Raw genomic sequence first — 26,275 nt, forward strand, 5'->3', positions numbered from 1 at the left:
TTAAGCTGGAGCTTTTTGTCTGTCAGCAGTGATCAGAATCGCATGCCGATTTATATATGCTTCGGTTTTTCTTTTCTGTTTCTAATTCTCTTAACACGCGACCGGCTAAATCGATTCTTGTTCAAATTTTCCTACTTTTACTTTTTCTGCTGCTGCTGCTGCCTCTGCTACTGCTACTACGTTGCACAGGCTTTTTATGCTTAAAAATTGTCAACACCAGTTGGACTGCCATGTTGCTACCGTTGAGACGTTTTTTTACTGATTTCTGTTTCTCAGGCTCTCCTTGTTTCGGCATGTCCATGGAGCCGAGTTTGAAAGCCCATTTGGAAGAGGAATGGTTCGGCTTGGAACGACTGAGACAAAGTTTCGACGCCATCCGTGCCAGCCCCCTATACAAACGTACGCCTGTGCTGGCCGACTGTGCCGACGTTCTCGGCTTGGATGCGGGAGTGTGTTTGAATTTGAAAATGGAATCCATGCAAACATCCGGCTCTTACAAACTGCGCGGCGTCATCTGGCAAATGGAACGCTACAGGGCTCTTTTCAACTCGCCCGGACGTTTGCAGGGTATGGTGACCATGTCGTCTGGCAATTACGGCATCGCGCTGGCCACCTACTGCAAGCATTACAACATCCCGTGCCACGTGATTGTTCCGGACGAATGTCCGCCCAAGAAGTGCACCCGCATGGTCGATCTCCGTGCCAGTGTGGAAGTTGCCCACAGTTCGCAGGCTGCCGATACCATCGACCGACTGCAAGCTCAAAATTGGACATTCATGCATCCGTTCGACGATCTGAACCTGGTCTGCGGTTATGGTACAATTATGATGGAGCTGGTCGACAGCGTCGGACAGCCGGATGTGGTCGTTGTTCCGGCTGGACCTGTTGTCGGCGGTGGTCTTCTTTGTGGTATGGCGTTAGCGGCTAGGTGAGTTATTTTGTTTTCAAATTCTGTGAAGTAGATTTATTTGAATTCAGACTACTACTGCTACTACTACTAATAATAATAATAATTGGATTCATTTTAACAATCAAGCAGTTAAAGATTGAACAATTTTTTTTCTACTACAATGAAAGTTTCATTTGAAATTCATTCTCCCCTAACTCTTCTATTTTTGTAAGCAAAATCGTCTTAATAAGATCGTATAGAACACTAAAAGAAAGATTGAAATGAACATATTCATTGGGATTACTTTTTGATTATCAAAACTGGAAATTTTTCATTTCTTTTTACAATAGAAATTGATGACGATCAAAAAGCAAGCATGTACAATTATTATTATTATTATGTAAATATATTTTTGGATGCAGTCGTACTTGAATGAACTAAGAGAGCAAATTGAAGAGTGATTTTTGTAAGTTAAGAAAAAAAAAATCAAGTTTGCACAGAATAGTGAGTGAATGGAAGAATTTTTTGCTGTTGTTTTTTTGTTTTTGTCTCTTTTTTTCTCTCTTACTCTCCACATAGATATATTTATGTGTGTTTTTGTGGCAAAATAACAATTGCGTCGTGTTTGTTGTTGGTGCAGGTTGATGGAACTGCCGACAAAAGTGTTCGGTGTGGACGTGGTGCCGGAATCCCGGCGCCGGGACAGCTTACCAGGCGGTGAGATGAGGGGCTTTCCGGAAAAGTATATCGGCGACAACGCGTTCCGCATCGGCTTCGACTGCGTCGACGGTATGGTGACCGTCAACGAGCGGGACGTTCTCGACGCGTCCAATTGTCTTCTGCAGATGGGCATCGTGCTGGAACCGTATGCGGCTAGTACAGTAGCCGCGTTGCTTTCAGGTAAGCTAGCCGTCGAAGCTGGTCAAAAAATTGTATCCATCGTCAGCAGTCGGGATGTGGACCTTTGAAGCTGCGATTGTTGTCCGATTTTTTTTTTCATCTTGTCCTTCCAGTTTCTTCTTTTTTTTGTTTAATGTATCAGAATATTATTTACTGCTCATGTTTTTTTCTCATACTTATACACTATACGCAATGGAAATTTTTATCCTATTATTGCATTAAATGTTGTTTCAATTTTGAAACTTGAATAATTGGAAAGAAAATAATTGATAACGTTCACCACCGGTTGAGCAAAGTTTTAATAGCGACTAACGAACTGCTTGACCGACCGACTAATACAATTGGAACCGTTGGACGGGCGTAAAATTTGGATTTCATTAACAAAAGCATAATTCGAAATTCATCATGTACCCAATGAAAACAAAACAAAGTAAAAAAAAAACATTGCACACAAACATATCCTCTCTATTACAGAATTCCAATCTTGATTGCCAAGTTGAATTATGTCAATTTCGTACGTTTTAGACTTGATTCAATTCTTGACAACGTATTTCAGTTGACACGAATGATCAATGCTCGATAATAAACAATTTTCAAATAGGTTGTAATTATTTTATTGATTTATTTTTCTTATTTTTTTTAAATATTTTTCGTGCACATTTTTCCATTCATCGATTATATATCAAGAGTATTTGTGACCCAGTGAAAAAAAACACTGTCAACGCGATGAAGTTCGAAAGAGCGGAAAAAGCTTTACTCCACAAAGATATCTTTCACCATAACGTGGGAGTGGAATGTAAAAATGTTAAAACAACAGTTTCTTGTTTTTTTTGCTGATTTTGCTCACATTTTCACCTACATGAGTTTTTTTTAATTTTTTACTTTGTTGATATTATGAATAATGTATTTGGTCTTACAATTGTTCTTACATCGTATTAGTTGCTTTTTCGGACAGTGCGAAGCGGATGACTGTGAACATATATGTATTTATTCACTGGTTGTGACTGAATCTGTGGAAATTGTACACGAATACTGTACAAATTGTGTTTTTTTTTGCTTCTCCATTGTTGTTGGTCATACTGTTATCAATGCACATCTGATCTGATGGTTCAGTTCGAAGAAAATGTCAACTCGAAAATGGAAAATTTACCCAAATCTACCATTATCGCAGCACGCTGTACGAGAAAAGCTGTCTTTTTTTTTCTACAATTTTTCCGTCATCGATTTTCATCATCAAATCACCTCATTTGAATGAAAAACTGTCGAAATTTCTTCCAACAATCTGTAAATTATTTTCCATTTCAACTGAAAAAAAAACATTTTGTTCAGCTCACACAAATTTATAAGATAAAATAATCGAATTGATGTTAAAATGGAAAAAATAAATGTAAAAACAAAACGTTCGATTCAATTTAATTCACTGTTCAATTCCACTGTTGTTTCTTCAATCAAAACATCCATCATCAATACGCAACGTCTATTGGAAAAGTTTTTGCATTAAATATTCGACAATTCGAAATTGTACAGTAAGCTCAGTAAAAGAAAAATAAGATTCAACAATAATTAATATTTTGTTCGATTGATAAGACAATTTCGAAACCTTTTTTTCTCGTCTATTATTTTTTTTCTTTCATTCTTGAAAATCTTTAAAAAAAGAGTACCTTTACTGTATGACATTTGACGTTGAAAGTAATAAGTATAAATTGTCGTTTGTGAACGAGATGCAGTTTTAAGTGGAAAAAATTTTTGAAATTTTTTCCATTGAAAACTGATACAATTAGAATGATGCATGTCTATGTGCGTGGCATTATTCTTGAACGCCGGGCAGGTTTAAAATGCGCTTCCTCACGGCCTGGTTAAATGTCAACCATAGACGCAGATTTTTCTTTTTCTTTTCACACACACGCAAAAATGATTTTTTAATAATTTTTATGTTTGATTTTTTTTTCTTGTTACTTTTTTGAAACGTAAAAAGCAACAACGTAAATGTTGGAATTTGAAATGAACATGTTGTTGTTGTTGTCGAGATTTTGTTGTTCAGTTGTTTAATTGGAAGCAGACGTGTGTATGTGTGGATGTTTTAGTGAAATTTTAAACTGCCCTGGCGGTCAGACGTTGCGTCGAATAGTGTGGGTAGTGTTTGGAAATTATTATAAATTTTCATTCGAACAAACTTGACCATGTTATATGTATTGATAGTTGACTTGTACCATTGCGACAATTGTGCATTGAAATTTACCAGCAGAAATTTGAAAGTTTTTTTCAATTATTTAAATTGTCAATACAATTATCATTACAACTGTAGTGTACAATAAATTTGGTTGTTGGAAATGAATCATTTGCCGAAAGTAGCAATTTTGTCGTATTTGAATAGTGGTAGGTTGAATTCGCCGGACAAAATTTCCATTTATGCGTTGTTTGTTGTTATCGTTATCGTTTAGATTTTAGCCGAACAAATATGGATTTGCATTTGTTGGCATGCAGCGTAGTAAGCTGTTGATCCGAAGCAGCAATTTTTCAACAACAACAGCATATCCAAGGTGGCAAAATTAGTTTCATTGGACGTTATTGATAATTTTCTTGTTGTCCATTTCTCAGTGTCAGTGTCCAGTTTGTGCTTGTTTGCCTTCAGTTTTGTGCTCTGTGTGTGCCCTTGTTTCGAGTTGGCAGAAAGGATAATTTCGCAGAAATGCATTCCTGAACGAAAGTCCATCTTCAGTTTGGCCAGTGTCCAATTTTGAAAATTTGAAGCCAAACGTCGTCAGCTGACTGATGCGTGCATGATATTTGCTTTCTGTTCGTAGTTGTTGGTTATATGCATTTAGCAGCATCAGCAGCAGCAGCAGCAATGGTGGCAGTGTTGTTGTTGTTGTTGTTGTTTTGCTTTCATTCCTTCTTCATTTTAAATATTACTGCTTCTTCGTAGTTACATTCAGCAGTCGTCAACCCTATTCCATTTCTCAAACTGTGACAACAACCAGATTGATATTTCTGATCGTTTAATGTTGACCATTTGCCAAAAATCACCCCCGTTGGGTTGCGTTGCAGTTGGCAAATTTCCAATATTTGCAAAAGTCTATCCAAATTTACGTTTGAATTTGTTACATCTCCAACAACAGCCGAACAATTGGAACTACTTGACTAAGATTGAGATTATATGCACAGAAAAAGAAGAAGAGCATTGTGGAAAATATTTTCAATTTTACACGTGCAAAATATTATTTTTCATCATCATTTTATTTTTGCTTTTTTTCGGTGGATATAATTTTACCGCGTTTTATGATCAGTAATGATGATGATGATTTGCATGTTTGAATATAGTTGATTTAGGGCGAAAGCATTCATCGTTCGCTTGGAAAAACGAGAAAACGACTCGTGTGATTGGTTGAATCGATCCGTCGGCAACGGCCAATTAATAATTGATCGTCTTTATCTCTCTTGCTCTCTCTCTCTCTCGCTTTTGCTGCTTTCATTTTCGCTATTTTCGGCCCAACCGCGTGCGTTCAACTAACCAACTGATTCACATCGAAGACACAGTTTAATATCATCCCCGGCATCGTTGTTGTTGTGCAATGTAAGATTGTTTTTTTCTAATTGATCACTTTAAACATTAAAATTAACCAAAATACACAAAATTCATACAGCATTGGAGAAAACAAAAAATAATGCACACCGCAACAGCAGATGGTCAAAATATCCAAAGCCGACCGGCCAAAAAAGGTAATTTCAAAATTTTATTTCACCACACGTATCCTATTTGTGTTTTTTTTGACAAATTTTCCATGCTTGTGCAGGTTGCAATTTGGGATGGCGACACATTGTCACTGTTCTGTGCTTTTTCGGCTTTTTCTTCTTGTACGCGTTGAAAGTCAATTTGAGCGTTGCCATCGTCGCCATGGTAAATCATACGGCAATACACGAGGTCGAAGGGACCACCGGCGGCAACGCCCATGACAACTTGGACGGCAAAGTTGTGGCCGAAGTCTGCACTCGGGAACAAAAAGCCGACGAGGCTAAAGTGCCCCCGAAAAAGGTGACCAAATATTTCCATTCATATTTTCACAGTTCAATTTTTCCACACCAGTCTCAGAGGTTGAATGAGGGGAAAAATTTTCCTAACAGATCAATGATTGCAATTTCGATTATTCAAATTCTGCGGCATATTTCCTTCCGGCTGTTTTCCAATCTCTCTCTCTCAGCAGTGTCTGATTGATGTCAACTGACTATTCAAAAGCCAAATTAATTAATTCAACGATAAATATTATAATATTTTACTACACAGCGAACAACAACGATCTCATCTGTAAATGGTGCACTGTTTGTGTTTGCATTTTAAAAATTTAAGCTTGATTCTCCTCAGATTTGGAAAGTTTTGTCCAAATTGTCAAAGAGAAAAGATACAAATAACAGGTTCAATTTGATGACCTTGATAATATGCATACTTTTGAAAACGGTACAGATGTGGATCATTGATAAACTGATCGAAATGTTTAAAGTCGAAGACAAGGAGCAAAGAATATTTATTAATTTTCTTCTCCATTCACGTTTACACTCCATTTATACTCTTCTCAGTGCTCATCAATCAAACAATAATGGAGATTTTGGTATCTTATCAAGTATTGATAAATGTTGCCGACATTTTTCTTCTTTTCCAATCTATCTCTGTTGGTGAAAAAGCATTGAAAATGAACAGATGAATTTTTCAATGGATTCTACAACGTGGATTACCATTAATCGTTGTAATTTTCAATGCAAAATAATCATCCACGTTTACTGTGATGATTTTTTTTTTCACTGATCCTTCTACAGGCTTTTTCTCCTTTCTCGTCATTTATTCCTGTTACTTCAATTTGAATTGTCAGTGATGCTAATTTGTTTTCAAGTCACATTTTTTGCATCTTTTACGCATCACCCAGTGAATGGTGGAATATCCAGCTATTGGTGATTGTTGTTGTTATTTATTGGGTTTGTCAATTAATTCCAAACTGGCCTTCTTGTTTAATATCAAAAAGTGCTGAAACAACTGTTATCTATATCTATATCTATATATATATCTATAAAGAGCCCCTAATTCTTTCTCTTTTCTTCAAAATGCCATCGTTGTGGTCGTCATTTTTGATGACGGGCAAGTTTGTTTGAAACGAACGTGATCTCGAAAGGGAAAATGATGCACATCTCCGGGCAAGCATTTTTCTCTTCTCTTTCTCATTGCTTGTGTTAATTAGAGCGGACTGCTGCCACCACCCTGTCAATGAAAAGCAACAACAACAACAACAGTGCCCAAACTGGCAAACAACAAGTTGATTATTATCATCAACCTGCGATATCATTTCCAACATCAATTTGTTTATTTGTTTATTTGTTTGTTTGTTTTCATCAGGATTTGATCAGTTTTGCTTTTTGCAGTAATTTTTACCGATGAAGCAATGCAATTGTTTTTTACAATTGCACACTTTTCAATACGAGCTTTTTGTAGCGTTACCATTTTAGCCACTACCTTCTCGGTTGTTTACGGGCAATGGGCAGGCAGATTTTGCTCACATTAATTTGTCGAAATTGGGGCTGTTTTTCTATATTGTTGTCATTATGTTGTCAGTCAGTTTCCAAAATCACAAAGCCAACTGCGCGGTGTAATTTAATAATCACTGATGAAGTAAATATTTTCATCCAACAACCCTCATCTACTATACGGTCAACGAACATACGACAATTGTGATATTGTGAAGTGTAATTGCGTTGCCGTTTTTGTCATTGATAAGAAATTTGTTGCCAAATTTGGACACACATGCAGCTACTGGCTGACAAGGTGTAGAATATCGAAGGTGACTGACATGTGTGAAATTGTGTTGAATGCATTCAACAGAGCATCAATAAAATCTGCACACACATGTATGTATATAACTAAACAAATACTTCACCAACAGATAGAGATGTATTAGAGAAATGAAAAATAACAATATTGGCTTCAAATTTGATTGATCTTTTCTACATAATCCAATGTTCAAATAATACTGTTGATCCGAGATTAGCACTTATAAAATCTATGAGGAAAACTGATCCTGATTTGAAGAAGCCAGGTTGATTATTAATGGATTCTTTCTTGCAATTTTCACATTTGATCGTTTATGCCAATATGCAATTGTACTCTTTTGAAACAGCTGAATTAGCTTATTATTAATTCTACATTCTCGTCCACTTGTTTGCAACGTCAGCGAACAATGAACTAACACTTTATTTGAACTGCGTGTCGTCGTGTGTTTCGATTTGCCTCATGTATGCTAACATGAAATGGCAAGATTAAGAATTTCTGTAAATTTTCAATTTACCATTTCCACTGTGTTTTAACTCAATCGGCAAATATTTTACCAACATGCCTCCTCTTCATCAGTTTGATGCTTCATTTTTTTTATCTACTCAATTTTCAATATTTAAAATTTTGCTAATATACATCTGCAAATTCTGAACATGTGCAATATATGACGTGTTTTCTTGAACACTTCGGGAGTTTGGTTTTAATTGAAATGCCCGACAGTTGTTGAATACGTGAACAATATTACAAGTGGTACATTTTATTGTTGCAAGCTGAAAAACATTTTGAAAACTTCGATTTTCTTCTTTTTCTTTATGGCTTTTCATGCTGCTATTCAACGAAATTTATCATCATAAATTCAGCATCTAATATTAATTTTCCATGTTCAGTCTACTGAAAATGACATCTGAGAAACATTTTGACATAAGCGTACATTGGCTAAATTGAGACACATCAATCGATGCAGGTCATGGTTATAGGTTCCATATTTGTCAAGTTTACCGAGACAAATTAATATTTCGACTGCTGTATTTATTAAATATTAATTATTATTATGCGTTGTTTTACATTAACACCTGAATACACGCTGTATTGTAATCGATTTTTTGAAATTTCCCTCAAAGCCGAATTTATTTTAAAAATCATATTGAAAGCATTTTATTTGTGTTTAATGTTTGTTTCTGATTTAATTTTTTACATTTGCTTGATGCTTGCTGTTTTCATGCATAAATAATATGATCGTTTTATAGGATGGCCCTTTTGTGTGGGATCAAGCAACTCAAGGCAATATTCTTGGCTCCTTCTTTTATGGTTACATTCTTACGCAAATACCTGGAGGTCTTTTAGCAACCAAATTCGGAGGTATGATTTTAGCAGATGCTTTGTGAAAAACAATTTCACTTGTTACCATGTTGTTGATAAAATAATTTACAAAATTCTCAACGATGCCTGCAATCTGTTTATTCTATTTTCAGGCAAATGGGTCTTTGGTCTTGGAACTTTTTTAACTGCAGTCTTCACCCTTTTAACTCCAGTTGCAGCTGAAAGTGGTCCCACTATGCTAATTATTGTTCGAATTTTGATGGGTATTGCCGAGGTATGATGTCATTGAACAAATATTAAAAATTATTAGAGCATATTTTTTGCTGATGATAAATAAAAGTTCAAAGCTTTTTTTCAGGGCGTTACTTGGCCAGCTACTCAGTCACTGTTTGCTAAATGGGCACCACCTTCTGAAAGAAGTCGACTGCCGTCGTTTGCAATTTCAGGCTAGCCATTCATTCATTTATTCAGAGATTGTTGCTTATCATAATGCTGAAGTTTTCTTTTCAGGATGCTTCATTGGAACATTGACCGCGTTTATTGTGTCTGGCTTTTTAGCTGATTCATCATTCCTGGGAGGCTGGCCTTCAATTTTTTACGTATTCGGTTAGTTATATTGGTTAGTTTATTATGTGACAATTTACATAAATGGGAAATTTTGCAGGAGTTTTGGGAATTGTATGGTTTATTTTGTGGACTCTGTTTGTGACCAATGGACCTGAAGATCACCGTTTTATCAGCAATGCAGAAAAGAATTTTATTGTCAACAGTTTGAAAGTTGAAGGTGGCTCAGGCAAAGTAAATTGTGCATTTTCTTTTCTAATTTCCCATTTAATATATTATCTAAACGACAGTTACAAACCGTCAAACAATTAATCATCTCTTGGAAGTATATCTCTCATGCAAATTGGTATTAATTTATATTTCAGGCATTGCTATTCCAAGCATGTTGCACAATTGCCCAGTATAGTATGTAACTGTTTTTGTTTATTTTTAGTCGCTGGCTTTTAAAGATGTACCTTGGCGAAAAATATTGACATCTGCTCCCATTTGGGCTGGATTTGTTAGTCATTTCACGTACAACTGGTCACTGTATGTTCTACTCACTGGACTTCCGCTGTATTTCAAAAGTGTCCTCGGCTTTGATTTAAAATCTGTATATATTTCTTTTCTTTTTTTTTTATTTCTTTGCATCACCTAGTGGATGGCATTTTTATAGAACGGCGTTCTTTCTTCACTGCCATATTTGATCCAAGCAATAATACAGTCCATAGCCGGCCAAGTAGCTGATATGATGCGTACACGACTTCATCTTAGCACGAAAACTGTTCGTAAAATAATGGACTGTCTTGGTATGAATGTGCTAGACTTTTGTTTTTTCTTCGCTTATTAATAAAACTATGCTGTTAGGACATCTTCTGCCTGGATTGTGTGTTATTTTTGTCGGATATGTTGGATGTAACAGTGCTGCTGCCGTCGCTTTGCTAGCAATGTCTGTCGGATTTTCTGGTCTCTGCGGTGGCGGTTTTTTCGTCAACTATTTAGACTTATGTCCCCAATACACCGGTAAGCATCAGTTGTTGCATTTTATTTTTGTACTGTTTTGCTGCTTATTGCTTATCTGTTTTCTTCACCATAAAGGCATTGTGTTTGGTATTTCCAATACTTTGGCTACTATACCTGGCATTTTGGGACCAAACATAACGGGATATTTAACAAGAGGCGCAGTATGTTGTTTATTTTCCAATAATCACGGTTTAGGTTTCCAGTGTAGAATTTCCTTTTTCTTATTGTAGCCATCATTCGAATCTTGGAGAATTGTTTTCTTCATAGCTGGCGCTCATTATTTTGTTTCTGTCATTTTCTACGCCATTTTTGCTCAGGGTACTGTCCAACCTTGGGCACAAGCAAAATCTCCGCAAAATGTCACCTTAGCTGCGACAGAAGAAGATGATTCTTGAATGTTATTTTTAATTCCTTTATTAATTATTACGTTAGCCTTATGCTGACCAGTTTGCCTTTTATTTTCTTTAATACTCTCAGTTAGTGCATTTCCATGTATTTGGGAAAGTGCTGCCAAGTAATGGGAACAATTTTAGACTCTAGAGTATTTTTATAATCATTGCAATAATTACAATCGAATGGTGGTGGTGATGATGATGGTGGTGGTCAATTTAACTTGCATTTACAATTACCTTGATTACCCTGATTTGCTGACTGACATTTCAGAAGTCAAGCAATGGTTAGTAATATTGTTTTCCAAATTTCAAGTCAGTCATTCATTCTGAAAGGCCACAAATTTTTTCTCTGTGCGTTGTGAATTTTCCTTTTATCTATACTATTATTGTATGCTGATTTAGAGTGAGTATTAATTTTATTGGAAAATGTTTGACATTGAATGATTTGTCCCTATACATACATATATACGTATATTTATTTATTAAATCTATTATTTTCTTTTCAAACAATGATAATAACAGTAAGCAGAGTTCCATACAAGAATGTAAAGTTTTTTCCTTGCTTTTTTTGATTTTCTAATTTAATTTCAATTCAAGCAACACTTTAAAAAATGTTAATTTATTAATACTAAAATAAGATAAAAATGAAACAAAGCAAATTAACAGCAACATCTACGCATTATAAATGTGTGATGTACAAATGAACATTGTGCATAAAAAGTTCATCGTACAGTTAATGATGTGTTCTTAATGAGACAATGGTCAATCCGTTCGGATGGACAATTATTAAGTGTCGGTTTTTGAAGAATTTTTTTCACTTTTATCCGACGCATCAGCCCACGGTTGAATAGAACCTTGACCAAAAATTAAATAAAATAGAGCTGAAAAGAAATAAATCGATGTTGCGATGTAAAAGACGTTTTGCCAGCGTTCTATGGTGGGCTGAAAGAGGCGAAGAAAAAAGGCGGCGTTTCAATTTTGTCAACTGCTGAAAGTGTCGAAAATTACTCACCTCATTTTCTATTATTAAGGAAGTGACGTAGGGTCCTATGATTCCTGGAATTGTCGCGAGCGTGTTTGAGATGCCAAATATCGGACCTGAAGATATGCTAACAATTATACTGTGACCGATGATCTGTTGTTGTTGCTGCTACTTTACCTGCATATTGTGGGCAGAGATCGAAAAGATTGACAAAAAATCCCCCTCCACACAATCCGGCCATACCAACGGTGAATGTCAGTAGAGCAATTGCAGCAGTTTTGTCGCACCCGATGTAGCCAACACAAAATATTCCAATTCCAGGAAAGAAGTGTCCTACAATGTAGCAGCGGTTAATCGCTGTACAAATAAATGTTGGCAGTTCAGCTCATGTATTACCAGAACAGTCGAGCAGTTTTCTTAAATGGACTGTTCTCAAACCGCATTTTGATCTCAACAAATCTCCAATCTGTCCAATGCCTAACTGAACAACACTCATTGCGATATATGGAACAGCTGAAAGTATTCCATTCTGTAAAAAATTGTTATCAATTAACTTTACATTATGATGTTTTGCGCGTTTTTTTCTTATCATACAGCTTTCAAATCTAAGCCGAGAACAGTTTTAAAGTAGGTGGGTAAGCTGGTGAGAAGGGTATAATTGCACCAGTTGTAGCTGAAGTGACTCACAAAAACTGCCCAAACTGGAAGAGATGTTATCACCGCTTTCCACGGTAGATCTTTCACTTTAATAGGCTATAAGAAAATATTGCTTTATTGAGTTTTTGGGTGGATTTTTTCGTGGCAAAAATCAAGCACTGCTTGTCTAATTTTGATAATTATCAAAACTACCAACGGGCAGTTTTGCATGATGGTTCAGAATGTTCAGATGAAGCAAAAGTTTTTGAAAATTTAAGTTTTTTTCCTTAACCACAGTTTAGTTGATGAAATTCGTTGGAAAATTTAATCATTTTATCCACCCGTATCTGTGTTATTTTAATGTATATTTTAAATATTACTCACTTTTCCACTTTTGCCACTTGCTTTTACTTCACCAGACAACCCTTTTTCAATGTAATCTTTTTCCGAAGCAGATATGAATCTGTGATCAGAAGGAGTGCTTGAAACTAAAACGGCCCAAATAATGAACCACAGGCAACCAATAATTCCTGTTTTCAAAATGGAAAATGTTAAATTCTCAAAGCATTATAAAAATAGCAAAACTGCTTGCCACAAATGTAAAACACTGCCGGCCAACCACCGAGGAAATCCATATCTGCTAATATACCAGACGTCATGAAAGTGATTACCGTTCCAATAAAACAGCCTGCAGAATCAAAATCAGCAGCAATTGTATGAGAGAAATTATCACACGCTCGAGCGTGCGTGTGGATCTTTGTTATTACTGCGCATTACCTGATATGGTCAACACGGGAACTTTGGTTCTTTCCATTGGTGGTACCCAAGACGCTAAAATCGCTTGACATGCAGGAAACGTTACTCCCTACAATGTGCAATGGTAAATAATTTTCAGTGGAGCAAATTCGTAGAGTTCAGGTAAAATGACAAACTTCAGCCAAGCCTTCCAGTACTCTTACGAGAATAAGCCATTCTATGCCTGCCCAAGCAGCTAAAGGAGTAAACAGTGTCAGCACTGAAGCGGATAATGTACCTAAACCGAACACCCATTTTCCTAAAAGTTTCAAAAAATGAAATTTTAAAATCCGCACTCCAATAACCAAACAAATTTACCTCCAAATCTTGAAGCTAGCAATCCACCTGGGATTTGAGTAAAAATGTAGCCGTAATAAAATGAGGACAATAAAATGCCAGTTGTACTTCTGTCCCACACAAATGGACCATCCTAAAAAATTTTTTTTTGAAATATCACCAATGGCAAAAGTATTTTCTCACATCTAACCTTCTGCGGTGACGTGACGTTATCAGCTTGACATACAGATGTGAATGTAAGCATATCCAACGTGGACTCATTTCCAGCTTGCTCCATTGCAAGAACATCCAACGCAGTGTTATTGACCATTGAAACAATGCATACACTCAAATTAATAATCACCATATAATTCACCATAAATCCAACAGAACCAAGAAGGGCAATTGCGTGTCTCCACCCCCATTCTTAAAAAATAAAATTAAAATATTTTTTGCAGATGTATAATAAAAATTTTCTTAATGCAATATTAACTTACTGCTGTGTTCAGATGTACTCTCCTTGACAACAGCAACTGTTTCCATTGCAGTTCCAGTTGAGTTTAACTTGTCTAACGTTTTCATCTAAATGTAGGAAAAGAACGAACTTTTCTGCAGTATAAATATAGCTTCACAAAAGTCAAATTTCGAAAGCTATAAACTGATTGTAATTGACATTCAGAAGTTGTGGCTGTTTTGTTTAAAATTAATTATTTTAAAGTTAAAATTAGTTAAATTAAAGGAGTTTAAAGTTTTCTCTTTAAACAAACACGGCATTGAACATTTAGACGAAATTTAAAGCATGCACAAAAATTAGCATTGCAATTGCTCATTTTAAGCAGTGGTGCTTTGCATAAGAAAAAAACTGACAAATAAATAAAACCATGTATACAACATCAGATATACTTGTTGAATATTATTTTCATGAGCATTTGGATGAAGGAAATTGAAATGTTGAACAGAAGAATTCTACAGTGCATAAGAGAAAATTTTTGCGCTTGCGAGTTGCTTCTTAATTTCACACTTTTAAGTGGAAAAAATTTGCTACATTTATTCGATTCTGCTTTAAGTACATCGGTTGAACATCAACAAACATTGTAAACTTAAATAAAAGTAAACAGACTACTCAAGCAAGTATTCATTTGCATACTGAATGTCAAAGCAAATGATAAACTAGAGTTGTACTATTCAACAATATTTTACATGGAAAATGAGCAAAATCAACTAGTAAAAAAGTAAATTTTTCACAAATTATATGCTGTTTGAATGTAAATAACTCGTTGTAGAATTTCGTATATTTGTTAGAAGAGCCCAAAAATTTTAATGATTTCAAGAACATTTTTAGATATTATCCCAGATGTAAAAAATGATGAATTTTTACATGTACATATACAGATGTTGCAGCAGAAGGGGAAATTGAAGTGAAAAATAAAGTAAGGCATACATTTTTATCCACCTTCTTAGCCAGTACACTTTGAACTGGAAAAAGCAGTCATCTTTACACACAGTGGAAAAACTACGTTCAAGTGCTCATACAAAAATATACTAATCTTATGTAATAGTTGAAATGAATGCAAACAGCTATGCGCAGGCAAGTGTTCAAAAATTCAGCGTGCAAAAGTTTGTTTGCAAGCTATGCATTTCTTGAAAACAACTGTTTCAAGTTGTAACAAGTCGAGTGTTTGGTTGTAACAGTTCAATTGAATTTAACGACCATTTTATACTACAATACTTTAAGTTATGCAGCATATTTGTTTATTATATTATTAAAATAAAAATTTTTAATTATGCCGGATGAATGAAATGATTTTGTGGTTTTGAAATAAGATCTGTAACTTCATTCTTCTAGTAATGCGAGCACTTGCAAACTTTATGCATTGTAAGTAAAAATATTCATAAGCGCTACATTAATAAAATTTTATCGCTGTATGAATTCAATTTTTATTATACTTATTTTTAAGAGTTCAATTAGTTCAGAGGGTGGTACGTGATTCCAATTTTTCTTATTGAAACATTTTCTGATTACATATTTGACGCAACCGAAGAACATATTTTTCGCTGTACATGTGAATGTACATTCAAAAGGTTATTGTGAAAATTAATAATCAATCAAATATGTATGTTTTAAGGTTATTTCAATGATAATTCATACAGTTTTTATTAAATTCAAAAGTACACTTTCAGTGCAGTGATAACATGACAATATTGTCGACGACCCTTTTACAGTTCAAATGTAGTTTTGAAAATGTGCTTTTTGCAATGCTGTAATACAACAAAAAGCATTTAGCTAATTGTTGTGATAACTTAAATCCATGAAATTAAAAAGAATTGATAATACAATGTACAGAGAGGGCAGTTTTTGGTTGAAATAAGTGAAGCGATGCATAATGTTCTTTACTACTTACGAATCGCATATTTGCCAATTAGATGTAAAAAAGCAAACTATTCAGCTTAATTAGCAGATAATGAGAAAACATAGGCAATAGCTGCTGCCACACTGAATTACGTGTAAAACATACTTTTTAATGGTGTACAGTTGGAAAATCCATCTATGCTGACCAGAAAATTCTCATGCTACAAGAGAATGCTAAACTGTGCGTGCTATGAACATTTTATACGATAGTTTATATTTATTTTGAAATTAGCATGGTCATTGTTGATAAAAAAGTAACTTTGCAAACTTTATAGAACCTGTTTATAGGGGGTAAATCAGATATGCAGTTATTTCCATGCAGTGTAACCTATAGCTGAGCTGGGAAAACGGTACAAAAGTTGATTTATTATACTGGACAAAATGTAAAAAAAGGAAGTGCATCTTTTTGAAGCACGTGAATTATGAAAATAAGTTGTGATTCACGTGAAATGTTATAGTTCAGCTGATGGAATGTTGAATTTCCTTCCTTTTCATTCATCGTTTTGCATCAGACATGGGAATTAACAAATAAATACGCACCTGATCAGCTTTTCGGTTTCAAATCTTAATGCAACAACGATCAGAAGGGATTTTTTTGAGTAAGCGATAAAAACGTGAAATAGATGTTCAGTTCAGTTTAAAACGAGAAACGGAAAGAGCTAAAACAAATATATTCTTTGCAATGGAAAGCGTACGTGACTTCACCTGAAAATATTGTCAGATTTTCATATTTATTGCTAAATATTGTACAGAAAAATTGCAGCTTTTTCAAACTTTGCAAAAATAATTCTTTAAATTCTTCACAATTCATGCTGCAAATAATTTTTTTTGAATGCGTTCGTTGTTTTTATCATTTTTTAAATGGGGTGTTTCACAGGATGATTTTTTTTGACAAATTTATGTAATGTGCTTTTAAAATTAAGCTTAATAACGAGAACAAAAACCTAATCTCTACAGTTGTTCAGAATATATCTTTAGTTAATGTTAATGCAAAAAAATTCATTTCAAATACTACTTTTTACTCCTCTGTGAAACATTTCACTTACTTAATGTTTACTATTATTATTTTAATCTTTCCCAGCATTAATAGAATCTTTATTATAATTCTGCGCTTTACAAGTGAGTGAATATTTGCTTGAACTGCTTTCAACGCTATGTCTAACAACAGCACTTTAACATGTAGCAAATGTTCTCTTCAATGCTTCAATGCCTATTAATTAATGGCAATTTCATTTTCAAAACGGACATTTCATTTAAATACTCATATTTTTGCGTTTTCAGCTTAATTTTTTGTGTTTTAAAATTGAATGAATTGTTCGCCTATATAATAATCAATAGCGGGTATCAAAAAATCATTGAAGGAGAGAACAACAGACTTAAATTAGAGAAACTGATTAAATACTTCATAAAAATGACAACACACTAGCAGAATTGTTACAAAGCCTCTCCTGAAGTGACATTCATGTCAAGAAGACCATGCCTTACGATGGTTTAGATTCTTTGAAATGTGCACCAAAAACATTCACTAGTGCCGATGATATTGTAACACTTATCAAGCTAATATACATGATCATTTAAAAATTGAAAACAAAATTTACAACTATATCCTCAACTCATGCAAAGCTTTTGCCATTGCAGCTGCAGCCGCGTGCATAGAGATGTCTAAAAGTTTGGTTAAATTTTACCTGGTCAAACTTGGGATGGGTTGTAAACTGAGCTTGGAACACTTTTCTACAACTAATCAATCACATTTTATATCTTTTTCTTCAGTATTTAAAGAATTCGAGATGTCAACAACTTGATGCATGTAATTGCGTTTTTACTACAAGCAATAAACATAATTTAAATTTTACATCATCGCATTACGAAAAATGCAAAAACTTCATTTGAATTATTGTTATCTGAAATTGAAGAGCAATGATTCATTGGAATATTATTAATTTTTTCCAAGCTGAAGTAATTCAGAATTGAAGAACAAAAAAAATCTTGTCTATTTCATTCAAATCAAAGAAAGCACTTAGCAGTGTTGGTTTATTAAAAATTCTATTATGCTTCCAATTGAATTTCAAATTTTAACTAGCTTTCATTCAAAAAGAATTTTAATTTCAACCCAATCACGCCAAGGTGTATTATTGCGTATATTTTGCAGTTTATATTTATAAAATGGAAATTTCTCTTTTAAAAATATAAAAAGATTACTATAAATGTTCACGTTCATTCAACGCTTCATGAATAATTCATAGATAATTGTAAAAGTACGTCAGCGGATATTTATTTAATGAACTTCACAGTCTACAAAAGCATTGCATAAATGTAGTCAATCTGAATAAGAAAAGATTTTTAGAATTAAATTATAATATTTTACAATAATAAAGTTCAGCCTATGCAATGATATGCAAATGTGCATAAAGCGTATACTCAATGAATTTTTCAGTTTTCCAATAACTTAACAATAACTGCAATTTTTCATTACATTCTACAAATTATTTTTGCAATGTATAAAACAAATATTATGCAAATTTTCATTTGAATAATAGCGTATTGTTAAAAGAGAATTATGATAAATTTGCGTGCAATTCTTGTGCATAAAATCTCTATAATGAAAAAATATTATTTGTTGTTTTGGACAAAACTTGAAAAATGCACGTTACCATTTTTTTCCGGATGTTTATGTCGTATTTAACATGTACAAAATGCAAAAACTATTCCTTTCTAAAATTTCAAAAAATTGGAAATACATTAATTATTGCGAGCACATGTTAGCTGACATGGAAAATACGAAATTTCGTGTAGTTTTCATTTTAATTTTGGAATGCTCATAAAAATTTAATAGAGTAATGAAAATTGTAAATAATGCTTCATAATATGTTATTGTAAGTTTTTCAGATGTGCATTACTTTTTTACTGTAACAAATAATGTTGATGTAACAAATATGTCGTGTCTCAAAGTAATTCCGTTCTTTTTTAATTGTTTTGAATATTTTAAAATATAAATTTTAAATTATTATCATTTTTAAATAATGAATCTAATGGATATTAATTTTTATTCGATGTTTCACTGAACTTATTCGTCTGAAATGAAGCACCTATTGATGATTGACTGTTCAATATTGAATAGCGAATACCGTCCATTCACTGTGCTACAGAGTTGATTGAATCATACAGTAAATAGTGTCGTACATTAATATTAATCAGTGACGCAAATTTGTACTTTATTTCGTAATGCGACTGAAAATATTGCACTATTTATAAAATTGAATTAAAAGTGACAGTTAAAATGTGACACTTTCTTCTTCATTAAAAATTCATTTCATTGCAAAAAATGTGTAGCAATAAATATTAACAGAAAATATTTAAATTGTCAAAAACTAAAAATTTTTGCAGTTTATAACATGTATTTTTAGTGACATTTGTTAAAAACTTTTACACAAAAATCCCATTCAAAAGTCACATTTCATTTCCTGCAAAATGTTAATTATAATTTGCAATGGTGCAAATTTCGAACTAATTTATTTTTTACTTTGAAATCATTTTATTTCAAAATGCCAGAAAGTGACAAGTGAAGTGAAAATTTTACTCTTTTTCTTATTTGTCTTATCTCTTCTGTTCTGATATATTTTGTATTTTGGGATAAAATTTTATTTGTTGTGTTCATATCACACATAAATTAAGGTAGTGTAACGTGAAAGCGTGCATCGTTTGTATTCAGCTCACGATCAGGCTCATCTCATGCAAAAAATCATGCACTAAGTAAACAATTTGACTAACTGAAATAGATAATATCAGCGCATATTTGCTCTTTCTGATCAAATATTAATTATGAATTATATGTCGCAAAAATTGTAAAAGAAATTCACATTCATCAATAATATACTGCATTGTTTGTGGAATAATTGGTCGCGTGAAAGTAATTTGTACATTTTTGCAAATAAAAGTAAAAGCAATCCTTTGACGCTATCCAGCTTTGGTAAAGTACATAATTGAAATTATTCAGACAACAGATTTACAACTTTATTACAAATTGTAATGACAGTCAAACAAAATTTCAGTCTTCGAAAATTAGCCTCGAATTATTTCAATTTTGCCTTGCTGGAGCCTGGTAAGTGAACAACAAATTGGCATTACTCAGGAAAGTAACTTTTATACATTTGAAATTTAAATGACATAAATACTTTTTCATATTTCTCATCATAATATTTACAGATATTTGCTTCCGTGTCTCTGCACAGTAGATGCTGTACAAAATACGCAACGTCGATTGTGCAAGCAACACATGCCATTAATATATACAAATAGTTTGCTTCCGCATATAACAACTTAACATATGCATGTATGAAGCAAAATACTTTAACTTGATATTTCATTATCAAGGGTCTGATTAACTATTGATTACATGTGCAACTTAAATTGCATATAACAACTTAAATTGCATATAATTTGCAATGTGAAAATTCTAAATTATCTTATTTTTTACATTGGAATATTAATCAAATTGATAAATTAACTAATATTTAATTAAACGTAATAAAGCACTTTTAATGAATAAAATTTTACAGATTTAATTTCATCATTCAGTCTAATAACAAATATTTGCAATGTAAATTATTCTGCAACAAACTTCATGAGAATAATATTAATTGTCAGTTGAATTTCATTATTATCTGCTTTTTATAAATAACCCTAACATTTCGGTTGTGAAAAAGGAACTTTTTTTGATGTACTGTTTTTAATTCATAATTTTGAAACCTTGTAACAATCTGTTTGTCATTCGATTTATTATACTTGATTGTTATTTACTGTAATATTATTACGGTATATTTGCTTTTTCGACCTGTTTTGCTTGGAAATTACTAATTAGACGGTTATGGCTAGCCCAAGATCGCGTTCTATTTTGAAGAGTTTGCATGCTCAGAACAACAATAATGTAATGTTGAATCTTCATTTACTTTACTACACGATCGTTGAAAATTTTATTCGTTCACATGTTTTAGGCATGTTTTGAATGCGGCACGCACAATGCACAGTGGGCCAGCGTTACGTACGGCATTTGGCTGTGCTTAGAATGTTCGGGAAAGCACAGAAGTCTCGGTGTTCATATCAGGTTAGCAGTTGTTATTTTATGAAAAATTTCAGCTTGTTGCACTCATTTGTTTGTTTTTTCAAGTTAAAATTTTTTAATTTTTACCATCTAGCTTCGTCCGGTCTGTTAGTATGGACAAGTGGAAGGAAACTGAGCTACAGAAAATGAAAGTAGGCGGCAATGCGAATTGTTTGGCATTTTTGCGCAGCCAGCCAGATTATCAGCCGAATTGGTCTTTCAGAGAGAAATGGAATTCCAAAGCTGCTGCCTTTTACCGGGACAAGGTTATCGTTAATTTGATAATTTAATTGTTCTTTGAATAATGGTATTGTTTTCAGATTTCTGCGATGGCTGAAGGACGGGAATGGTCCATAGAAACTTCGTCCGCACAGAATTGGATACCAAGCGGTGCTGGCGGTGGTGGATACATGAAATCGTCGAAAAGCGTGTCAACTTCGTCCAATATTGAAAAAGAGCTGACCTACGGAAGGTTAATTTACTAGAAGGAAGTGGGAAAAGTGAAGAGAAAATTTATTTCTTTTAATTTTTCACAACAGGGATGGCCAGTCTTATCATCAAGGAGATTGGCCAGGCGACAAAAGTAGGAAGTACACCGGATTCGGAAGCGGTGATTCATCAGACAGCCATCGAAGTGGTAAATCAAATGAAGTCTTGGAAAGCGCGCTAGAATCGTTGTCTATTGGATGGTCTACGCTTAGCAAAGGAGCTGCTCAAGCTGCAAATATAGCGAAGGAGAGCGTATGTTGTTGTTGTCGTTGTTGCATTCAGTTATGGATAAATAACTCGCACAATATTATGTAAACATCATTTTCGATCAACAACAATAAAGCGAAATATTTATTCATTTTATGTAAGTAAAATTATATTTTTTAGGCATTTAACGTAGGACATCAAGCTGGAACACGGGCTGCTACGCTTGCCAATCAAGTAATTATTTTTATTTAATTGTTTTCTCTTGTTTTTCACAAGTGTATATTTAAAAAAATCTTTTTTCTACAAACAGTTTTAATAAAAATTTTACTTTACACGTGCAACCTTGAAAACTTCTATTGATTAGCTAGTTCATTTATTTTATATTTTGTAGTTGTTGTGAGAAATGAATGGATTCAGGTAGTGTGCAATTAGCTTATCGGATTCTGAGTATGATTGTGAAATTTCTTTCTTTTCTATTTCTGATATCAAAATTGAATTTCATGCACTTATAATTCCATTATAGTAGTTACTTTTATAAAAATATGATTTACTCGTTGGCTCTACTCATGTTTGTACAACGAAAGAAGAAAATTTGAATTAAACAATAAAAGCAGTTATAGAAATGTTTGATTGATGCAGTTATTGGGAATGTTAAGAAATTTTTTGAAATATGAAAATGTGTAAAAAAATTAATTTTCCTTGCTATAGTTTGTTTGCTCGAATTTATTTTATTCGTGTCTTAAAGTTTTATACTGCTGAATTATATTCTTAGTTTAAAATAGTTTTTATTTATTTATTGATAGTTTTACGATATGAATTTAACATGTTGACATGTTTTCTATGTTTGTAATGTTGAAATAGGCGAACTAAACCTTTTGTATATTACAGAACACGAACATAAGTGTAGCATACTTTTTAAAGCTAAATTATATTTTATTAATTTCCTTTTTTAGCTGAAAGATGGATATCTTCTGAATGATGTGCAGAATTCAGTTTCTAGTGCGGCGTCGAAGGTTCATTAAAGTTTAATCTTGTCTGTGGTTTAAAAAATGAATTATTATTATTTCTTTCTACAGATGGCAGATATGGGTTGGAAAGGTTGGCAGAGTTTTCAGTCTGTATTTTCGGATCGTCGTGGAGCTAACAGTTACATCAGCGTGGATGGTGTAGTGGGTAACGATGGCAGTGGTCGATATGGAGACGGAAGGCACAGTGATTTGGGTTTCCCGAGCAGCGGTTCCCAGTCACCTGAGAAGCAGAAGTCGGATAATTTTGGAGATTCTTTTGAATTTCAGTAACTCTTTTTTAAAATTTACATAATATAATATTGTTCTGTGGATTGTTTGTTAAAATGTGAAAAGTTGTTTTGCAATATAGTGATTGGCAATCTGCTCCGTTGAGTGATCATTCGAAAACAACCGTCAGTGGTAATGCTGCTCATTCGTATGCCTCAAAAGCGAATGCCATGCAGCCGGCTAAATCGTCGAAAGAAGTTGACTTGATTGATTTTGGTGTAGATGAAAGCAAAGGAAGTAACACGAAATCCAGCAATTTGGACGATGCGATATGGGATATGTTATTCAAATGAACGGTCGAAAATGCTGTACAAGCGTATGTTTTAATTTCAATCAGAGATACCACATGTCTATCAGATAAGATTATTTTTTCGATATTATTACAGCAAATGACAGCTTGTTTTATGTGCGAATTGTATTCATCATCGCTGATGATGGGTAATTTTAAAATTAATTTGTCGTGTATATATCAAACGGCCGGGAGGTTCGCACCGAGGTTGTAGATGACAGTGAAGATGTTGTTGTCTCTTGATGCCAGTGTTTAATCGGTTTCACTTTCCTGAAATTAAAACAATTTTTGAAAAATTATGATTCTTTAGAAGTTTTTTTTTCAAATTTTAATTTCACGCAACACTTACAGGATTGAGTTTTTTAAATTCTGCCAGTTGGCGGAAAACGTACTGTAGAACATGCTTGGCAGAGCGATTTTCAGCTGGTAAGTGTTTCACAATTCCAAGGCATTCGGCGCAGTCGTTGATGAAATTTTCCAACTGATCTTCACTATCTGTATCGGTGAACAGAAATAAGTGTATTTTTTTTTCTTTCAGTAAAATAATAAAGGGAGACAGCAATGTTGAATGCATTTACATTTTTGACTGGCTTGCACTAGTCGATCTCTTTCTGTGGAAAATTCTTCCTGCAGATCGAACAGTTCCAAATCTGGCGGTCCGGGTACTCGAAATATAGCGGGAAAAACCTGAACAAATATACATATACATATAAATATGTGTATTAATAGTTGGAGAAATTGCCACTTACCGACGGTTGCAACGGTGGCAGTGGTTGTTCAAAATGAGGCACAATAAGAGTCAGCGGTTCGTGTTTCACATCCAACTGAGCATAGGCCCTGCAAAAGATCGCCTCAGCCGAGATATAGTTAGTTTATTGGAAAAAGTACTTCAATATTCGAGTCCAAAGTGAGGAAGTGATCGAGTAGAGGCTCGATTCGAACAGTTTGTTGATGCTTTTCACAGCTATATTCGTTTCAGCTTCTTGAAAGCAGCATTTCAATTGTTTCGATAGCGCCAAATGGTCTGGAACGTAGTGGTAGGGTGAAATCTGAAAATATCCGTTCAACTTGATATAACAGAATGTTCACTAATTCAATTTTGACAGCAGTTCACCTCGGCGTCTTCGACGCTTGATTTTTCCAAACTGAGCTCTTCGCTTGATAGAACGTTCAAGAGGGCAGTCTAGAAAGGGAAAAATGTATTTCTGCATAAAAAAGTAGAAAGAGATGCATGCACACATTTATATATATACCAGCAGCTTGCTGTTGTCTTCTTTGTCTAAATAAGAGTCTGAAAATATTTGCTGAGAGCCCAAAACGATCACTTTGCCATTGGATGATTTGGAATGAAATATTGCACAGATGGGTCGATTCTGTGGATAGCAAATGAATCCACTAGAGAGTAACGGTGTGGCGATGTTTTCTTGTACTGTAAGCGTAGAACCGTACGGATAAACGATTTTCAACAGTCTGTTTAAAATGATAAATTGCAAAACATTGACACTGATAAGTGACAATTACTGCTTTCGAATATTCTCATTGTCGGTTGTGACAACCCCGGCTGCAGTTGTGACAATTTTATTCACCACGCCGTCACTAATGTACGCTTCTTTGGGGTGAAAGTATTTGTAAAATTGATTTCGAATAACTGAATCTGTACACAAATTATTAGAATGATTTCATTTTCTAAAAAATGAACCTCTTCAACGAATCAAAAAGTTACCATTGTTTATGATAATACCGTAATGTTCAGCGACTTGGTTTATTGAAATTTGACAGTCATCATCTGCATCACCACCGCTCGACAGTAGAAGCAAATTCTTGCCGTTGTTTATAAACTGATCGAATGCTTCTATCTGAATTTCAAATACTTTTCAATTGAACGAATACTTATTTCTGATTTCTTTTTGTTGTAATAATTAAAAATAGTTAGTTACCTCTTCTTTTGTAAATTGTCTATTTGCATTTGCAATAATGTAAATATTTGCGTGTGCAATGCGGTCGTAAGCCACTTGTGCTTTGTAGCTGAAATTATTCTTTTTTTTATTTAAATAACATACAAATTGATTTACTAATAATTCTATTATTATTATTATTATTATTACCAAGAAATTTATCATTTTACATGTGAATATAATATTATTTACTTGCATTCATGAAATCCAATATTAGAGCTTTGTTTTCAAGTATAAAGTTTACCTCTTCATTTGCCAGTTCCTTTTAAGCCGTTCAATAAAATTTTTGTAACCTATAGTTTGTGCGGAAAATTCTGGTCCACCGTGTTCGTCAAAAAGTATTACAGATCTCTGGTTTGCTGACATTGTCTGAAATTGAAAAAATAATTTTTTTCTAATTGTAAATCAAATACAATCGCTTGGACAATGGTCAGCTACAGTTTGAAATGATGAGGGCAGCAAGCAAAGAGCGAACTTTAGTCAGAGGTAGTCACATTGCAAGAAAAACGATAAAATTGTCATTAGTTTAATTTTTTAAACTTTAATATGTGATCACCATGCTTTTTGTATTTTCATGATTTAGATACTGCTGCAGGTGTATTTTACAAAATGATAATAATATCAGTTATGATGATCAGTGTAAATTCAAAAGAAAAACCATAAATAAATATTCAATTTAAACAACGCATATACCTTAATTGATTAATTAATTTTAATTTTTAAAAAATTACAAAAAATATACATTTTTTTAATTGAAAAACGTTAGTTTAAATGAAATGAATTTGAACTGCCTGAAATTTGCATATGAAGAAGAAATCATTATGAATAAAGTTGGAAATGTTGTTCATTAAATTAAATATCACGCAAAATAATATGATACAGAAAGTATGTGAATTGATTTGTCATTTAGTGTTTAAATTTTCAGCCGCCAATATTTGTTTACATTGGCAGTATATTTTTGAAA

The 26,275-nt window shown here is 33.6% G+C and overlaps 9 protein-coding genes across 9 annotated transcripts; 5 read left to right on the top strand and 4 right to left on the bottom strand.

Moving 5' to 3' along the window:
• The first annotated feature begins 293 nt into the window (after nt 1-293).
• On the top strand, nt 294-2,277 carry Tsp_09634 (pyridoxal-phosphate dependent enzyme superfamily). Its single transcript, XM_003374239.1, has 3 exons — nt 294-928; nt 1,530-1,789; nt 2,264-2,277. The coding sequence occupies exons 1-3, from the start codon at nt 294-296 to the stop codon at nt 2,275-2,277; spliced, it is 909 nt and encodes a 302-aa protein (XP_003374287.1).
• Nucleotides 2,278-3,574: 1,297 nt separating this feature from the next.
• Nucleotides 3,575-4,342, top strand: Tsp_09633 (hypothetical protein). The gene is made up of 4 exons (XM_003374240.1): nt 3,575-3,644; nt 3,846-3,925; nt 4,095-4,151; nt 4,238-4,342. Exons 1-4 carry the CDS (start codon nt 3,575-3,577, stop codon nt 4,340-4,342), a joined length of 312 nt encoding a protein of 103 aa, XP_003374288.1.
• A 47-nt stretch (nt 4,343-4,389) lies between these two features.
• Tsp_09632 (hypothetical protein) lies at nt 4,390-5,024 on the bottom strand. Its single transcript, XM_003374241.1, has 3 exons — nt 4,998-5,024; nt 4,737-4,930; nt 4,390-4,684 (listed from the first exon to the last, which is right to left on the bottom strand). Exons 1-3 carry the CDS (start codon nt 5,022-5,024, stop codon nt 4,390-4,392), a joined length of 516 nt encoding a protein of 171 aa, XP_003374289.1.
• A 430-nt stretch (nt 5,025-5,454) lies between these two features.
• On the top strand, nt 5,455-6,210 carry Tsp_09631 (hypothetical protein). Its single transcript, XM_003374242.1, has 4 exons — nt 5,455-5,509; nt 5,584-5,822; nt 6,072-6,106; nt 6,135-6,210. Exons 1-4 carry the CDS (start codon nt 5,455-5,457, stop codon nt 6,208-6,210), a joined length of 405 nt encoding a protein of 134 aa, XP_003374290.1.
• A 2,349-nt stretch (nt 6,211-8,559) lies between these two features.
• Tsp_09630 (putative transporter, major facilitator family) lies at nt 8,560-10,882 on the top strand. Its single transcript, XM_003374243.1, has 13 exons — nt 8,560-8,571; nt 8,849-8,960; nt 9,074-9,195; nt 9,280-9,340; nt 9,432-9,527; nt 9,586-9,719; nt 9,776-9,810; nt 9,851-9,890; nt 9,919-10,077; nt 10,141-10,273; nt 10,332-10,487; nt 10,563-10,648; nt 10,718-10,882. The coding sequence occupies exons 1-13, from the start codon at nt 8,560-8,562 to the stop codon at nt 10,880-10,882; spliced, it is 1,311 nt and encodes a 436-aa protein (XP_003374291.1).
• Nucleotides 10,883-11,665: 783 nt separating this feature from the next.
• Tsp_09629 (sialin) lies at nt 11,666-13,947 on the bottom strand. The gene is made up of 10 exons (XM_003374244.1): nt 13,780-13,947; nt 13,611-13,722; nt 13,457-13,551; nt 13,275-13,362; nt 12,882-13,027; nt 12,549-12,614; nt 12,258-12,390; nt 12,039-12,194; nt 11,892-11,977; nt 11,666-11,821 (listed from the first exon to the last, which is right to left on the bottom strand). Exons 1-10 carry the CDS (start codon nt 13,945-13,947, stop codon nt 11,666-11,668), a joined length of 1,206 nt encoding a protein of 401 aa, XP_003374292.1.
• Nucleotides 13,948-19,110: 5,163 nt separating this feature from the next.
• Nucleotides 19,111-20,342, bottom strand: Tsp_09628 (hypothetical protein). The gene is made up of 2 exons (XM_003374245.1): nt 20,151-20,342; nt 19,111-19,206 (listed from the first exon to the last, which is right to left on the bottom strand). Exons 1-2 carry the CDS (start codon nt 20,340-20,342, stop codon nt 19,111-19,113), a joined length of 288 nt encoding a protein of 95 aa, XP_003374293.1.
• A 1,063-nt stretch (nt 20,343-21,405) lies between these two features.
• Tsp_09627 (putative ADP-ribosylation factor GTPase-activating protein 1) lies at nt 21,406-23,070 on the top strand. The gene is made up of 4 exons (XM_003374246.1): nt 21,406-21,548; nt 21,616-21,817; nt 21,953-22,006; nt 22,849-23,070. The coding sequence occupies exons 1-4, from the start codon at nt 21,406-21,408 to the stop codon at nt 23,068-23,070; spliced, it is 621 nt and encodes a 206-aa protein (XP_003374294.1).
• Nucleotides 23,071-23,517: 447 nt separating this feature from the next.
• On the bottom strand, nt 23,518-25,677 carry Tsp_09626 (hypothetical protein). The gene is made up of 11 exons (XM_003374247.1): nt 25,556-25,677; nt 25,294-25,381; nt 25,080-25,212; nt 24,878-25,010; nt 24,610-24,826; nt 24,471-24,539; nt 24,245-24,405; nt 24,106-24,193; nt 23,935-24,043; nt 23,749-23,851; nt 23,518-23,626 (listed from the first exon to the last, which is right to left on the bottom strand). Exons 1-11 carry the CDS (start codon nt 25,675-25,677, stop codon nt 23,518-23,520), a joined length of 1,332 nt encoding a protein of 443 aa, XP_003374295.1.
• Between the last annotated feature and the right edge of the window lie 598 nt (nt 25,678-26,275).

Source organism: Trichinella spiralis (genome assembly GCF_000181795.1).
Source record: "Trichinella spiralis strain ISS 195 chromosome Unknown Scfld6, whole genome shotgun sequence".
Classification (NCBI taxonomy): domain Eukaryota; kingdom Metazoa; phylum Nematoda; class Enoplea; order Trichinellida; family Trichinellidae; genus Trichinella; species Trichinella spiralis.

Bases quoted from the DNA above. Each gene is read 5' to 3' on its own strand.
- Tsp_09634 (XM_003374239.1), top strand. From the start codon at position 294: ATGTCCATGGAGCCGAGTTTGAAAGCCCATTTGGAAGAGGAATGGTTC. The intron at 929-1,529 runs GTGAGTTATTTT...TTGTTGGTGCAG, and splicing joins GGTATGGCGTTAGCGGCTAG to GTTGATGGAACTGCCGACAA.
- Tsp_09633 (XM_003374240.1), top strand. From the start codon at position 3,575: ATGCATGTCTATGTGCGTGGCATTATTCTTGAACGCCGGGCAGGTTTA. The intron at 3,926-4,094 runs GTGTTTGGAAAT...TTACAACTGTAG, and splicing joins TGCGTCGAATAGTGTGGGTA to TGTACAATAAATTTGGTTGT. The intron at 4,152-4,237 runs GTATTTGAATAG...TTTAGATTTTAG, and splicing joins CCGAAAGTAGCAATTTTGTC to CCGAACAAATATGGATTTGC.
- Tsp_09632 (XM_003374241.1), bottom strand. From the start codon at position 5,024: ATGATGATGAAAAATAATATTTTGCAC. The intron at 4,931-4,997 runs GTGTAAAATTGA...TCTCAATCTTAG, and splicing joins TGAAAAATAATATTTTGCAC to TCAAGTAGTTCCAATTGTTC. The intron at 4,685-4,736 runs GTTGACGACTGC...TTTAAAATGAAG, and splicing joins AGTTTGAGAAATGGAATAGG to AAGGAATGAAAGCAAAACAA.
- Tsp_09631 (XM_003374242.1), top strand. From the start codon at position 5,455: ATGCACACCGCAACAGCAGATGGTCAAAATATCCAAAGCCGACCGGCC. The intron at 5,510-5,583 runs GTAATTTCAAAA...ATGCTTGTGCAG, and splicing joins AAGCCGACCGGCCAAAAAAG to GTTGCAATTTGGGATGGCGA. The intron at 6,107-6,134 runs GTTTGTGTTTGC...TAAAAATTTAAG, and splicing joins TCATCTGTAAATGGTGCACT to CTTGATTCTCCTCAGATTTG.
- Tsp_09630 (XM_003374243.1), top strand. The intron at 9,196-9,279 runs GTATGATGTCAT...GCTTTTTTTCAG, and splicing joins TTTTGATGGGTATTGCCGAG to GGCGTTACTTGGCCAGCTAC. The intron at 10,488-10,562 runs GTAAGCATCAGT...TTCACCATAAAG, and splicing joins CTTATGTCCCCAATACACCG to GCATTGTGTTTGGTATTTCC.
- Tsp_09629 (XM_003374244.1), bottom strand. From the start codon at position 13,947: ATGGTGAATTATATGGTGATTATTAATTTGAGTGTATGCATTGTTTCA. The intron at 13,552-13,610 runs GTAAATTTGTTT...TGAAACTTTTAG, and splicing joins GCTAGCTTCAAGATTTGGAG to GAAAATGGGTGTTCGGTTTA. The intron at 12,391-12,548 runs GTGAGTCACTTC...AATTTTTTACAG, and splicing joins TTCCAGTTTGGGCAGTTTTT to AATGGAATACTTTCAGCTGT.
- Tsp_09628 (XM_003374245.1), bottom strand. From the start codon at position 20,342: ATGAAATATCAAGTTAAAGTATTTTGCTTCATACATGCATATGTTAAG. The intron at 19,207-20,150 runs GTATTTATGTCA...CAATATTTTCAG, and splicing joins ATGATGAGAAATATGAAAAA to TCGCATTACGAAATAAAGTA.
- Tsp_09627 (XM_003374246.1), top strand. From the start codon at position 21,406: ATGGCTGAAGGACGGGAATGGTCCATAGAAACTTCGTCCGCACAGAAT. The intron at 21,549-21,615 runs GTTAATTTACTA...TTTTCACAACAG, and splicing joins AAAGAGCTGACCTACGGAAG to GGATGGCCAGTCTTATCATC. The intron at 21,818-21,952 runs GTATGTTGTTGT...TATATTTTTTAG, and splicing joins CAAATATAGCGAAGGAGAGC to GCATTTAACGTAGGACATCA.
- Tsp_09626 (XM_003374247.1), bottom strand. From the start codon at position 25,677: ATGTCAGCAAACCAGAGATCTGTAATACTTTTTGACGAACACGGTGGA. The intron at 24,827-24,877 runs GTAATTGTCACT...CATTTTAAACAG, and splicing joins AATGAGAATATTCGAAAGCA to ACTGTTGAAAATCGTTTATC. The intron at 23,627-23,748 runs GTACGTTTTCCG...TTTTAATTTCAG, and splicing joins TCTGCCAAGCATGTTCTACA to GAAAGTGAAACCGATTAAAC.